Genomic DNA, 15,168 nt, shown 5'->3' on the forward strand with positions numbered 1-15,168 from the left:
CTTGCAAAAACTCTTACCTGCCGTGAAGCATTTCTGGTTGACTTGACAGTCGGCTCTAAAATCTCTATGACATACAGCTGCTTGTCGCTGCACTTCCACGTCTTTCCCTCAGAGTCCATCAAATAGCGTAGAATCAACAGTTTGAAAAGAAACTCATTGAGACCTTTCTGCACCTTTTCAAACACAGAAAATATAGTCCATTAACACCATATGTAAGCTTTCGAGACCTGTCCTATTAACAAAGTTATATTACACTAAGCTAAGTATTAATTTGAGACCCTTTACCGATGATGTGATGTCAAAATGGAACATCATGAGTTCCTTCCTCTTGGGTGTGTTCAACAGAGACTGAAGGATGACATTCTCATCAACATTAGGTTCAATCAAGCGAATGCATTTCATCATTGATGGCTTTTTGGTTGAGTGCTTCAGTTTTTCATACAGCCTCTTGATGTAGAGAGATTTACCTGCAATTAAATAAAAAGGTAAATACGGCAGGTATACTAATCTTTGAGTGAAATATTACCCATCAGTAAAATGTATCAATTTGAAATTGCTACTATATTACTATAAATATTTACACACCAACACCAGCCCTTTTGGAAGAGACGACACCAACGCACAGTCGATCTTTGAATGCAGCTGCAGCACTGCATTGATCTGCTGGGACAACAAAGTGTTTGTGGAGGTACCTCTGGATCCTCACGAAAGGCTCCTGGGGAACCATGTGCAATCTATACTGGCTGAAGGCTGAAGGAAGGTATGCATGTTCTCTTTCCGAGCTGCAGATTATCACAAGTCTGTAGTCTTTCCTGCTCTGCATTTTCATACGCTGGAAAAAGTTCTCAACTTTGGAGCTCACATCATAAGTGAGCAGATCTCCATACAGTAGAGAGTATATCTTCTGTCCCCTGTACCCTGTACTGAGACAGCGTCTGAGGAATAGCTCCACCTGTTCGTACGGTGTTGAGGAGTTGCACAAGAGGACCTCATCATAGGTGGGAAGTGTCTCTTCTTCGCTACTCATGTAAATGGAGATGCAAGATGTCAAGACGTCATCATGCGGACAAACAATGAGGTTTGGATTTCCAGCGTCCAAGCCATTAGGAAGCTGCCTCATTACAAGTCTCCCAGTGTTATCATCAGAAATGTCTTCTTCACTTTCATCTTCTTCACTTTCATCTTCTTTGTTGGCTAGTATTTCTAACAGTCTGCCAAGATTTTTTATATCAAGAATGTGCGGGAGAAAATTCTTCATGTCTTTCATGTAAGCATTCCATATGAGATCAAATTTTTGTGAACCACTTGCTTGCTCCACAAGACTTGGCAGAAAATTCAATTCACTGGTGAAGTCTGGTTCTCCCAGCTCAGTTCTTGGCACTACAACAAAAGTCTGGAACTCAATGTCCTCATTTAGCTCTTGTGGTTTGGTGAGGATTTCATACTGGAGTTCATGCCAGACCTGTCTCAAGTCTGAGGCTGTGCAATTTGGCTTGACGAACGAGAGCATCATGAGAACTTGGTCCTCCACATTGGCTACATTTTGCTGAATCAGCTTACTGCAGAGGTAGACAATCTGTTCAGCTGTATAGTAGTTCAGATAGTAATGCTGGGATCTCTGTTTGTCCACAAAACCCATCCAATATTCCAAGCATTTCTCCATTTTCCTGCAAAATTCTGGAAGCTGCTCCTCTATGCTGCCCTCCACAATGACAACACTGACAACACTGCCCAGATTGAAGTCCATCATAATGCTCGGTTCCTTACTGCTTAAAGAGCAGTTTATTTGTGCTTCCCAGTGTCTGAACAGAGGATTTCCAGCAGTGTAGAGGGCAATGAATGCCTCAGCTAGTCTTTGAACACTGGCAAAAACCTGAAAAATAAATACAAACCTAGTCACATGCAACTTTGTATCATTTTTGTATGTATATTTCATTCAGGAGGCATACAAGCTTGCTCCGGAACATGGAAAACAATTTCATAAATAAAATCCAAGACAATTATGATTAATTAATGAGGCATTGAATAATCTCTTAGAATTTGTTCAGACTGTACGCAAATCAGATGTGTTTCTTAAATCAGATCTTTAAGAAAGACTGTCTGCACTGTTATTTGCAAGTGATTAGATTGGATTTGTCCAGACATTACCAATCTATCTGCATGGGTTGCTGTGGTAAAGACTTTAGAGTAACTACATATGCATGTGAGTCCAAAGTGATGCATGAAAAATGGAGATCCATCATATCACCCTCTTAATAACTGCATTGTCAAGAACCCCTCAGTTGTACCAGACAAACTCAGCAAAGGAGGAGTTCTACTATATTGCTGATGGCAGGCAGCATGGATTCTGCTTAGTTGCTCTGATGCACTTTTGTCACTCTGAATTTGATATAATCTGTATGTGTCGCATTGCGAGGGACGCAAAAGACACTCTGAAATCTGATTTGAGCAGCCAGTGCATCTGAACTGTGACAACTGTGGATATCTGATTGAAATTGCATTTCAAATTAAGTTGAAGCATGCATCTGATTTGCAGAGAGCGCATTTCATGTGGTTTTTGCTTTCCAGACTTTCTAAAATCAATCTAGATACAATTTGGCCAACTAGCGACATCCTATGTTAGAGGACTCGTGGTGTATGTAGATAGAAATGGCTCATTCTAAGGTAATAAAAACATAACAGTTCATTATGCAAGGTCTTTATACACCACTGAAAACAGCCATGTATATTATATTGCATTTCTGTCAATAGATCCTCCTAAATATCACACACTGGACCTTTAAGTAAAACCAAGTCATCACTGTTGAAAAAATTCTTATAATAGTTGTCATCAGTAGATGTACAGAAATAGTAGTAGAAGCATTGGTAGTACTAGTAGGATTTTATCTTCCAGGCTAAACAAAATGACTTGTTAATGTAATAACAATTCTATATACCTCTGCAAAGTGATCAACTTCATTCTGCCCTTGATCCCCTTTCCCAGACATGAGCATGAGCTTGTTCTGCAGCTCCCGCAGGTCCTCAAGAGAATAGCAGCGCATCTGCGTACCCTCATCATGCTCCTCAGGAATCTGCAGCTTCAGGGCAGTGTCAAGGCTCAACTAGATTGAAAAACATAAACACAATCATACATCATTTTGTTAGAACGTTGTTCTCAGCAACAACCTCTGTGCTGCATGCACATTGGCCGTCATCTTGGATTTTTATTATTTACCTTTTTCACACTTTGTGCACTGATCAGGTAGATACCCTTGTTGTTGATGGCGGAAGCTAAAGAAAGAGAGGACAGCTCCACTGACCCATGACTGTCCTTCACAGTCTTCAGCCATTCCAAATGGCGTGCACTGTCCCGCTACAAAAGAAGATAATATTGTTAATTGTGCTGTTTGGTATACAATTAGGGTTAGGGTTAGCAAACAGTGAGTACCCTCACTGTATTATAATAACATTCACGTGAGTTTTTGTAGTTAATTTGCTAATTGGGTTATCTATCATCAATGTATTTGAGAGATGTTTTCCCTTCAGCAAGATCTTAACCAGTAAGGCAAGTAAAACAATCTCAATGTCTTGAGTCATCTGTACTTTAACTTTGCCCAAATTGCCCAGAAGAATATAGCAGAGAAGCAGAAAGCCCCAAACCATCTACTAGAAGTGATTTAATGTTCATCAAGCATTCCCAACAGTCTGTGGATTTATACTAGCATCAACAGTAACGAGGGGATACCACAGGGCACGGCTGCGTTGCATTGTGGCTGCAAAATCCCACTGGAAGCGTTTCAGGAGCAGAGTGTTATGCCTGCCAGATGTTGTTGACTTCATTTGTCCTTTTTGTTTTTCTATACCAGGCACATCTTTATGCAACCCAGTTTGGTTCTGTCCTCTGCACTGCTTCATAACCCACAAGGAGCATTTCAGAAGCAGAGCTTTTGTCTGCCTAATTTTGCAGACTTGTTCAGATTTGTTGAATTGCTAATTTGTCCTTGATTTGTTGTTGTCTGTTTTAATTGTGTTTATTGTTCATATAAGTTCGTCAGCAAAGGGTGTTTTAGTTCGAAAATAGACCGGATTCTCTATGCCGTTTTTCTGTGTCTTACTTCCTGTCCAGTTAATATGCTCTTTGCTACTTTACGCGGCTTCTGTCAAAAATAGACTCGCCGTGTACTCTCCGTAGGATAATCTTTAGATCAAGGGCTGAATTGTCATACTTTATCATGATGAAGTTTTTAGTACTCGTATTAGTAAGGTGCCCTCTTACCAGTTTTTTTGGTAGGTTGCTGTCATTCTCCAAAGCTCTCCAGAGCTTCTTGAGCACCTCTTTGAAGACATGAAAATCAGAGTCTGGTTTGAGCTCATATAGCATAGAAGAGTAGCCGAGCACAGCGTCGTGGAAACAAGCAACACGATCCACGTCCATGTCATTCTCTCCCGCAGAGATGGAAGCCAGGTCAACGAACACCTTCAACTCATTTATATCTGAAAAGATTTTATGAATTTTGTGAATGAGCGTTTTGCACATTAACATTGTGACTACAGAAGATAATAACTATTCTTACCTTCAAGTGCGTCTTTTACCCATTTTACAAAGTGTCCTCTGAGTCCCAGCTCTTGTAGGCACACTCTGCGGGGCTCAGTGATGTCCACCAGAACCATCTTTGCTTGCATCAAGTCATTGTCAATCCGATTGAGAGGCTCTCTCTGAAAGGCTGCATGATTCTGAAAGGAGGAGACAAAAGTTATCTGTACACATCTTCAAATACAGAAGGATGCACATGTCGTATGCAGAGGAAGGTTTTCAGCCTGATGAATTTTCACATAATGTCTAATATTTTGGGATGCAATATACATTGTTCCAAACATGGACACTTACAACTTCTGTGAGTGTCTCCAAAACCCTAAAGTCCCCTTGAAGACAAAGCGTCTCTTTGACCTTCATGATAATTTCAGCTGAAGCCACAGCTAGATGAAGCTCGTGGTACTGCTCGATCTGTTGAACTCTGCTGTGGATCCACTGTTTGTCGGTAGATTTATCAACTCTGCACATGATGTCCAGGTCCTTTGCAAGCTCATCATACTTGCCCTTGTAAGCGTGGAAGAGATGATTTACCTCCTCAAGGCTTATACTGCCATTCTTCAGACAAGTGTAAATATCTTTGTAATTAGCAAAGCAAGGCTTGAAAATGTCATCATGTATCATTTCTGGTGTTGCCATAATGTCCGCTACTTCACATTCATCAGGACTGTCTTCTTCCATTTCTGCAGCAGCCAGGAGTTTAGCTTGGTTCTCCCAGCACACTTTGAATATGTAACTGTCTCTGAAGGTGTATAGGTCCTCTGCCATGTTTCGAATTTCTTCATCCAGATTGAAGTAGGTGACAACACCAGCCATGGGGGAGGGCATTTGGTCAAATTGATGAACCTCCATGAAATGGTCCAGAGGCATGACCTCAATGTTGACCTGCTGTCTCTCTTCCATGTCGGCAACATCAACTATCACGGAGATTAAATAAAACATGTGTTACATGTTTGCATGATCAAACCAAACTGACTGATTCTCCTGACACGACCACCGTACCTGTGATATGTTCCTCAAGTTTGCGGCTCATTGTTAAGAAGACGTCCACAAGCTCCTTCTCATGGTACACAGCTTCCACTTCGTCTTGTCTGCACTGTAACAGCCTCTTCATTTTGCCATTATCCTTGTATTGTTCATTCTCAGAGAGGCAATCTGTTGATATCAAATCACACATACATGTCATTTGTCACTATTTTTCTATTAGGCTAGCGCACACTATTAAATGAAATAAGCATCATAAGCACGTTTATTACTAAATGTTGAACACATTTTTTGAGAAATCTTTAATGACAAGCAGACTCTTATTACCGATCTTCAGCAGATCTAAGAAGACATTTCTCCTCTCCAAAATGATTTTGAGCAGGCTGGTCTTAACGTTTCCACGGACCAGCTGATTTTTGATGGCTGTGAATGATGATATGGCTATGGCAATTCTGTCCCTGGCATCCTGAGAGAGTTTCTCAATCACCTTTTCTTCTGCACCTGCAACGACAGAGATGTCAAGTGTTTTTTCTAAACCCATGTCAATGATTACAATTCTTAACCTATGCCATGATGTCATGAATGGAGCCCAGGCCACTGTTGGAGGGTGTTTGCTGATAAATGAAAGATCATGACAGGGTGGCACTCTGTTTTTAACCATTATATTCTACCTCACTACCCTACAGAATTGTGGGTTGTACATGTTTTAATGGTTTATTTTTCCCTGAGGCGGTACCGTGTAGTTGGAAAATGTTTTTGGCAGCTGTCCATGAAAGTAGGTGCCGAAGAACCACTTCTTCATCTTCCTCATAATTTCCTTGATGGTCCCTTGGCCAGGATTTCTGGATAATGGCTGAGATAAGTTTCCCAAACTTCCAGTTTATCTTGAGCCTCTCCAACAGCTTTCCCTCAGACTTGGTCTGCATAGGAGGTAAAAACAGCAGTAAACATTAAAATAATTTTCTTTGTAGATTTTATTTGTAATTCACCAATTTTAACAAAGTTTATAAATATTTTATATATTTTTATAATTTTAAATGGTGCCATTAATATATGTAAACTTTAAAAGTTATCATACTTGGCACAAAGATGTAACAGCCTCAAGAGCACACTTCTCAATACTAGCAGCAATGTGTGGATGGGATTTACTGAGGTCCTCCATCTTTGTGCAGTAGAATTCAATTTGATCCACAGCAGATTCCTAAGGCCAGACAGACACAAAATGTTTTAAATATTTTATTGTTTACCTTACAGCTTAACCAAAAGCAATTAACTAGATGTATCGCATACCTGCTTGTACTTGCCCTCAAAATCCATTGTGAATTTCTGTCTCCATTCTTTGGTGCAATCTTCATCTTTGAAGTGGATTGAGATTATGTTGTTCCACATCTGTAAAACACAACCAACAAGAGCACTGTGAGCATTATATGTATATTTTGTGTTTTATTTCCAAAATATAACAAAACTGCTCACTTCAATCTCTGCTGTGGCCTCAACTTGGTACAGGGATGTCAGAACCCTGTTGAGCAAACGCTGTCTGAAGGACAGACTGATCCAGTCTCTCATAATGACCAACGCCTGAGAGGTCACTAAGTCTTTAGCATATCGCTGCTGTCCTTCCCCTTCCTCAGTCTCCTAAATGAGAAATGTTAGCACAGTATCTGATATTAGAAAGACTTAATTCCGTCTTAAATGTTAATAGACTGTCATAAGATTGCCTTTACATACCTGTTGGTTGTTACAGTGAACAAAGTCTGACACTGACGCAACCAGATTCATACAAGCTACAGGGATATCAAGGAAGTTCTGGTTATATGATACCACTTTGACTCCTTTGCAAAGTTTCTCCAATAGTTTCACTGCTGTTGCTAGGCACCCTTTCCTATAGGCCTCGGTAAATGTACTATGAACAAAACAAGAGAAGAAGGTCAAAGCATCACATTTGATAAACATGTTACCTTCAGTGTAAGAGCAACATAGTCATAAAATAATATGGAAAGAACAACACATCTTAAAATGTGAACTTAAAACTTAAAACAATTTAACCAACAGACAGAAATTATCTGTCTATTTCTGAATTTGTGCCTTTACGATTCAATTGAAATGTTGCTAATAATTGAAGAACAAATCACCTGTATTTATCCTCAATGAGGTGTCCTTGCATATGTGAGAGAATGTTAGATACTGTCTGTTAAAAAAAATTCCAAGAACATAATTAGTTTAAGGAAACATAGTACAAGCCCAAATGTATTGTTTTCAGCGAGTCTTTCCACTTCACCTGGAAGTTACTGTAGGAAATATCCTGAGGAGCCTTGCTAGTAAAAACATGAAGGATGTCCAAAAGCTCAGTGTTGATGTTGCTGACACACTCCATCAGTTCATCAAATGGCATCAAGTACAAGCAGGATCGCACTAATAGCGCATCCACCTCCATCAGGTGACAGTGGCTTTTCATCATATTCACCAGTGCCCTGCATGCAGAAGAGTTGGTAAACACATATGTACAGTAATATGCATCTATTTCCAAATAAATTCACTTGAAGATGTTTGTATAAGCTGTACTTTGGCCAAGGTAGGGGGACTCTTACTTCCTATCTTGACTGCTGATGTAGGCTGAGTTACTGATTTCAACGCCTTGCAAACCTGCCCAGGCTAAGCCGTACTTCGAGTTTACAGAAGGTAGTACTTCAAAGGGTTTTGTGGTGCGTCTGAGGAGGTGGAGGAGCGGAAGAACCAGAATCCATCGAGGCATCCCTGCTGTTTTCACAGCTTTTATCAGAGACACCAAATATTCTGGCAGACTACAACAAAGACAATTTTATGAGCTTCTGAACAATAATATTTAGTGCAAATATTAACAGTAAGTAAGTTAACAGTTATTACTCATTAGTCTGTAGATCATGACAGCAATCATTTATTGATAATTACTGGATAATTGAAAAGATTAGGCACCTACCTTTGGAGAACAGCGACATCCTGTGAAAAGTCTGCCCAGTACTGAAGGAACTCATCTTTGGGTAGTTTGGGCAGACACAGTGTATTGCAGAGACGATGAAGTTCAGTATTGTTCAGTTTGATACCATGCTGTCTCCATACACAGAGCATGATCACAGCTGCCCTCATGGGATCCTGAATGTAGAGCATCTTCCCGTCTCCGTCCTTCAGCAGCTGAGGAATCACGTTTCTCAGCATGAATTCTTTTAGCATACTCATCACCTAGGAGATGAATGTAATATGAGATCACTCTACCTTAGTGTTTCTAGACAAGGTATAATGCTGCTGTGTTGAAGAGTAAGATCTTCCAAACTTACGTCATCGTTTCCATAGCTTAAGGAGTACCATTTCTTTTGTTTCTCTTCGTAAACAAAAGGCTCTGCATAAACCTGAAAGAACTGATTCAGCTGAATCAGAAAACTTCTCAAATTAGCAACAGTCCAGCTCCTGAGAAGATCAAATATGGTCTCCAGCATTATATTCCCAGCAATCTCTCTGCCTTGAATCAAATTCTTCCTTTGTTCAGGCCAGATCTTTTCTTTAATGCGTTCGAGCACATTCTTTGTTGGCTCAGCACAAATGATGTCATCATATTGATGCCAGTCTCCTTTACAAAAAAGATACAACAGAAATTTAACTGTGTGTAATGCAAATACATCATAATATAATAACCACCTGCCATTAGCATGCAGGCAAATATAATTACAGTTGGACCAAGTGAAGGTTCCATTACCGTCGTCATTGACGAGGAGTGGTTTCACAAACAGACATCTGTTGGTAGTGTGTTGTGTAGAATCCAATTTGTATATAAACTCAAACTCATATTTGTTCTTTTTACTCTTGTAGACAACATATTTGTATGGTATCGACACAGACTCAGCTTCATTTTTCACCGTCGGCAGACTGCCCTCGACTAGAAACCCATGTTCTCCAAGATCCCTGTGTGGAAAAGAAAAGAAAATCAAATATAAGTGAGGTAGGAAATTATCAGTAGCTCAGTTAGACAATGGACACATCAAAAGCCACAGCCTCGGCTCAGCCACTAGGGGACGCAGCTTAACCCTGAGTTGAGGATCGTACAAGTAGTAGAAGTTAGTCATATGAGATCAAGCAAGCTGCAAAGTATGTACAGTATATACACAGTATGTATAAATAAGTACAACATTGATCATGTGAGGAAATTTAAATTTTTAACTCTTTTCTTGAAAACTGGATTTTTGAGGATTATTTTTGGATGTATTATTGTTTGTTGTGCCTATTACGATAAGCCACAATTTGAGTTTAATTGATAGTTAATTCAGGAAGCAGTACCTGGTCACAAACAGCTCCACTGCATTGTCTTCCCATGTCCCAATGCGGAACCCAGCCCTGACAAAGACACGATCTTCTTCTGGATCAAATTTGAAATCCTTTGAGAGAACCGCATGGAAATAAATTGTGAGTCTGTCACGTGCAGCAATGGTGTTGTTCCTGGTAACCCTAAAAAGCAAATACAAATAGAAAAAACATAGAGCAAACATTAGATACACACAGACGTATAACTGGTACAGTGATCAAAAGCAAATGTACAGAACCATCTGAGAGAATGTCCTCACCTTTTGGGTGGAGGGGCAGCTGGGGTGTTGGATTCTGTGTTATCCTTAGTGCCAGCTTTATTTCCCTTGTTAGAGTCTGATGTTTGTGCTGCGGTTGAGTCCTGCCTGCTCCCAGACTGCTGAACCACCATGGGCTCTATTGTGCCATCCGGGTCCACACTGGACCCTGGGCTTTCAGCCTGTACAAGCAGCATTAAATATGTCTATTAAAAATACAACTTAAACTGATGAAAATAAACTAATGTGCTTTCTCCACTAAAATGTAGGCTTCTGTTTGTCAATACCAATTCCTTTACATAAATTTTAGTCAGCATTACCTTTGATGGTGCTTGAGTGCCAAAAACCATCTTTTGTTCAGCTACCACAGCGGGCTTCTGTTTCTGCTCCTGCTGACTCTTTCCCTTCTGTTTGTTGTGCCCTGTCTGTTTCACGCTTGGCTGCACATTGGCATTCTGGTCCAGTGTAGGCTGTTTAGTGGCAGCTATGTCTGTCTTGTTCTTTGAGTTTTGTCGGTCAGTCTTTTGATCTTTAGGGTTAGTGGCCTTAGCACCTTTGCCTGAACCTGACTGAGTCGTACTCTTGCTGTCCTCTGAGGTGAGAAGTTGAGTCAGAGTGTCAGCTGGTGCTCTGTTGAGTGCCTGATCCGGAGTAAATTTGTGTGCATTGCTCTCTCCCTCATCTGGGTTACCTGTAGCTTCCTCAGACTGCCTCCCAGTTCTTGCCTTTTCTGGGGCAGCAGTCTTTTCACTTGGAATGATTTGTGTGTCTTCAGCTGGTGCAGCAGTATTGTTAGCTACTAAGGAACTAGGCTGGCTCTCTAGTGGGGAGGACCCATCATGGAGTGAGTCTGGTGTTTCATCCATTGCATTTTCTGAGCTTTCACTGTCAGAAGAGTCTCTTCTGTCCTTTGTCTTCTCCCCCTGGTTGTCTCCCATGGAGACATGGGACAGATCAGAGTGGCTTTGATCCTGGACTGATGACACGTTGCCATCTTTCTTCTTTTTGTTCTTCTTCCTGTTCTTTTTTTTCTATGAAGACCAGAAGGTACACGATCAGTTTTTACAAACCGCTTTACAAAACTAAGCATAACATTATAAGAATGTTGGACTTGATGCATGTCTTTATATTTTGTTTTCAATTAACATGTCCCAGCTTTTCACTAAAGTCATAATCATGCTGATTCTACGTTCTCAAAGTACAGTTTGCAGAATATGTTAGCTAAAGGTGGTAGCTGCTGACTATAAAAAACTGTGCAGCAAATTGCACTGGAAACAGAAATGAGATGTTTTAAAGTTAGAACCAAGGCAACACAGTTACACTCACCTTTTTCTTTGGGTTGCTGATTGTCTCATCATTCGGTCGTTTGGGGGATTTATTGGATTCCTTGCCATCCATAGGGGGGGAGTTTTTCTGTGAGACTGAACTCTCAGCTGCACCTTCTGAGACCGCTACCAAGGATTTGGGCTCATCTCCTGTACCTGGATTTAAAATATGCGGTATTACAAATCAGACTGCATCCAAAGATGAGTGAAAACCACAGAGAGGATGAATGAACTACACAGTGCTGTGTGCTCCGGCAGTTATCAGAAGTAGGGTATTGCCATAGACTAATTTGCCTTCCAGTCAAATCCAAATCACATCACATGGCTGGTAAAGATTTGAAGGATACATTAAAAGCTAGCGAAGAATAGAATTTTGAAAGCCATGTCCAAATTAAGGAACACGATCATAACACAGAAAATATTCATGTGTTGTTTCTGTGGACTCATCTGGGCCTTTTATTTATTTCACTTTTGTTTTAATTATCAGTTACAAAACACCTAGGCTTTGTCATTAGGGCTAAGTTTGCATTTCCAACGTCAGTTCTTTATAAAGTAGGTCACAATATAGAACTTTATCTCAAATGTAATCATACTCAGTGTGTTTGTCAAGCACTGTTTGTTCAATCCCAACCCGTCCTACTGCCTGCAAAAGTGTGGACAGATAATGCAGGGATTCTGCCATCTAATGGTAAAAGAGTAACACTGACACTATGCACTTTGTAGGTTTGCTTCATTGCTACATAAGTAATGTAACGTAGGCTCATGTCATGACAATATACAGAATAAAAATGTTTTGAACAGAGGCATTCACTTCTCATTATTAATGCTTACTTCACACATAACTTGTTACATTTAGCATTTGGGGAGAAAGTGACATTCAATAGAGGTTTGACAGTTTTATGTTCAAACCAAAAAATTGTGTCAGGTGATCATGTGGTCCCACCCAAAAAAAAAAATTCATACACTCAGCCCTCTATGGCACACTGATAATGTGCAATATATGTAATCCAGATTATGGGCTATTCTTTATGCTGTTTTAACATAACATCATAGTTGCTCTTTTTATACATTGTGTGGACCTCATCAAACAATCTTGTAAGTACATAATGTTAAACCAAATGTCCAAATGAATCTACTTACCCTGTGTGTTTGCAGGCAGGACAGACAGCTTCAGGCCACATGCACTGCAGAACTTGGCTGCCTTCTCCAGTATATTATGGCCACAAACTGAGCACTTCATCTTCAGACTCTGCAAAGGAAGAAACAAGTACAACTGCAATGTAACACAATGTTCCCGATACTGTAGCAGATTCCTTTCACTTTCAGTTTCTGCAGGTTGAGGCCTCGTGAGATGAAATAGTGTTCAGCTGTGCAAAACAACCGCCCAGAGCAAACTGGTTTCTTTCATGTAGACTTTGAGCAGTCTTGCCCAACTTATTGACAAACACTTTGTTTCCTGATGGAAATGGAAGTAACATCAGTCAGTGAGCCACTGCACGCCCACCTTCAATCCCGCGACTTCACATCCAATCATTGCAGCCAAAGAGGAGGAAAAACCAAGAGGTCTCACCGCGCACTAGAGAAGGCTATGCCTCAAAGTTACACTACTATTACAAACATACACTGCCCCCTGAGGCTTTACAAAAGACAACACTGATCAAAACTAGTTAAGAGAAGAAAAAAGTAGTACTCTTCTGTAGAAAAAATAAAAAGCCTTTTTTAAACTTGCCTACTCATAAAATAATATGGCTGCTCCTGCACCACATGACCTCACTTGGGGTGGAAAATGCAGTAGATAGGCTAGGCAGTGTATTTTATAAGACAGGCTTTTTTCTTTGCTCCTTGTTTATATACATGGTAGACACGCCTAGTTCTGGAATAAGTTAAAAAGCTGAAACACCTGTAAAACAATAAAATGATGAAGTATATAACTCTTTACTGAGTGTAAAATGTATCACTACCATTTTATTTGTTGTAAATCACTAGTGAAAATTGGGAAAAGATATTCAAATACCCTATTACTGGGTGTATACTTATATTCCTTTTAGAGCATTTCAACTGGTAATCACAGCTCTGCTCTCTTTTTGTTGAAACCCTCTGTGGCTACACCCTGGGGAACGATTAGCTCCAATGTTAAAACCCACAGAGAGTAATTGAGTTGTTGTTGGGTTGTTGTTTTTTTTGTTTTTTGTCCAAACATGTTTATGGTTTTTTGTGACTCTTGTGTGTCATGCTGCTCCATCTGGGCCAGTGAAAACAGGAGACAGATTTCATTCTGTGCACAGTTACATGTTCAAAGTGTATAACATACTGGGAGAAAATAAGGCTTGGCACTTAAATTATACAGGATGCCTGTTTGTTTGTGCACCAAACTGTTAAAAATCTGGAACGTGTGAAAAAACACTGTAAAATAATCATCTGTAGTAATATTAGTGTGGAGGGGAAATTGCAAAGAATAACCGCAGAAGGAGAGCAAATATTCATATTTATGAACTCGAAGATGGGACAACGTTTTTCAAGCTTCGAGTGAATCTGCTTCCTAACGAAAGGATCTTTGGCTGCGTAGTTCAGCCAATCACATATTTGCTTCGTGTACGTATGTGTTAAGTCACATCCTGTTTCAGTGCCCGCCTTTAACATCATTTGACAACAAGAAAACTGAGAATGTAAACTAAACAAACACAGTAGCTGCCATTTTATCGTTGCGGTGTCACGAGACATTTATCAACTGCAGTAACAACACAGTAAAATAAATGTCCTTTCTACTAGTTGGCAGCGAGTTAGCTAGCTAACTAGCTCGCCATGTACCAGTATGTCTATTGAGCTGCGTTCATAAACAAGCTAACATTAGCTGGGTCTGTTTGCTCGACAACAGCGACAGTAAACTGTGTATGTAACGTTACAAGGCCAGGCGTCAGCCACATTAGACCGCATTCAAAGCCAGTTTGAACTAACGTTAGACTTACTCAGGAGTGTCCACAAGTGACAGCGACGTCTGACACCTACTCCAGCTAATAGGATTAGTTTATTCCTAGTTTGTCATAACATAAGGTCTGACGTTGTTACCCCCATCTTTCTACAAAAGAACAAAACAACAGCAGCCCTAACGTTACCTCGGCAGAGTGTTCCGCTGCATCGTCTTCTGTTTTACAAAAGGAAAAGTCCACAAGTCATCTCTGCTGGACCTGCGATGTACCGGCAGAGAATCACTTTGGCGTCGTTTCATTTCCGCATGTCTTTTAAAGTTTCGTTTTGTCAGAAATGGGCGTCCGCTAATAAAGTATACGTTTTTAATGACTCATATTGGTAATTTTCTGGAATGGGGCACAGCAAGTGCCCATGTGTAAAACTCAAGTCATTACTGTAGACCTATCCACCTCAACTCATCAATAATTCTAATTTAAATGTTTTAGAAAGTGATAGAGATATACTTTCTTATGGTCACCCCTGGAAAGCATGGTTGGTCATGATTATTTTTTGTTATTAACATTTTTTTTTTTTTTATTGCTTCCTACAGGCAAAATGTCACACCATTATGGGTGTTTAATGTTTCCTAGTATGTGCTACTCTTCCTAGAAAAGCTTCCATGAAAAGAAACCTTGTCAGATAATTTCTGGATTTAAAATTTCAGTGTTTTCCCCACATCTTCAACAAGGATTGTGGGACAAGTCCGTACATGTTTTACCCAATCATGAAAATGAAA

The 15,168-nt window shown here is 40.1% G+C and overlaps 1 protein-coding gene across 2 annotated transcripts in view; it reads right to left on the reverse strand.

The window, feature by feature from the left end:
- The window catches only part of rnf213a (ring finger protein 213a), a 33,205-nt gene extending 18,471 nt beyond the window's left edge, over nt 1-14,734 (reverse strand). The window contains exons 1-27 of one of the 2 annotated variants that reach the window (XM_038701120.1): nt 14,579-14,734; nt 12,606-12,714; nt 11,467-11,621; nt 10,461-11,171; nt 10,144-10,322; nt 9,860-10,027; nt 9,282-9,487; nt 8,866-9,155; nt 8,511-8,770; nt 8,143-8,355; nt 7,833-8,025; nt 7,687-7,742; nt 7,283-7,457; nt 7,028-7,189; nt 6,845-6,943; nt 6,633-6,755; nt 6,291-6,474; nt 5,882-6,055; nt 5,573-5,725; nt 4,868-5,487; nt 4,554-4,713; nt 4,256-4,473; nt 3,215-3,352; nt 2,937-3,101; nt 586-1,873; nt 286-467; nt 18-173 (exon numbers count right to left, since the gene is read on the reverse strand). In XM_038701120.1, the coding sequence (XP_038557048.1) occupies nt 18-173; nt 286-467; nt 586-1,873; nt 2,937-3,101; nt 3,215-3,352; nt 4,256-4,473; nt 4,554-4,713; nt 4,868-5,487; nt 5,573-5,725; nt 5,882-6,055; nt 6,291-6,474; nt 6,633-6,755; nt 6,845-6,943; nt 7,028-7,189; nt 7,283-7,457; nt 7,687-7,742; nt 7,833-8,025; nt 8,143-8,355; nt 8,511-8,770; nt 8,866-9,155; nt 9,282-9,487; nt 9,860-10,027; nt 10,144-10,322; nt 10,461-11,171; nt 11,467-11,621; nt 12,606-12,705 (6,528 nt within the window). In that variant the 5' untranslated portion in view covers nt 12,706-12,714; nt 14,579-14,734. Of the gene's footprint in view, nt 1-17; nt 174-285; nt 468-585; nt 1,874-2,936; nt 3,102-3,214; nt 3,353-4,255; nt 4,474-4,553; nt 4,714-4,867; nt 5,488-5,572; nt 5,726-5,881; nt 6,056-6,290; nt 6,475-6,632; nt 6,756-6,844; nt 6,944-7,027; nt 7,190-7,282; nt 7,458-7,686; nt 7,743-7,832; nt 8,026-8,142; nt 8,356-8,510; nt 8,771-8,865; nt 9,156-9,281; nt 9,488-9,859; nt 10,028-10,143; nt 10,323-10,460; nt 11,172-11,466; nt 11,622-12,605; nt 12,715-14,431; nt 14,556-14,578 lie in introns of those variants that run through there. The other variant, XM_038701111.1, reaches the window with a different exon arrangement.
- Nucleotides 14,735-15,168: the final 434 nt, after the last annotated feature.

This window comes from Micropterus salmoides, unplaced genomic scaffold, assembly GCF_014851395.1.
Source record: "Micropterus salmoides isolate LMB-PRFRI ecotype aquatic unplaced genomic scaffold, ASM1485139v1 Ms_hic_scaffold_10, whole genome shotgun sequence".
Lineage (NCBI taxonomy): Eukaryota > Metazoa > Chordata > Actinopteri > Centrarchiformes > Centrarchidae > Micropterus > Micropterus salmoides.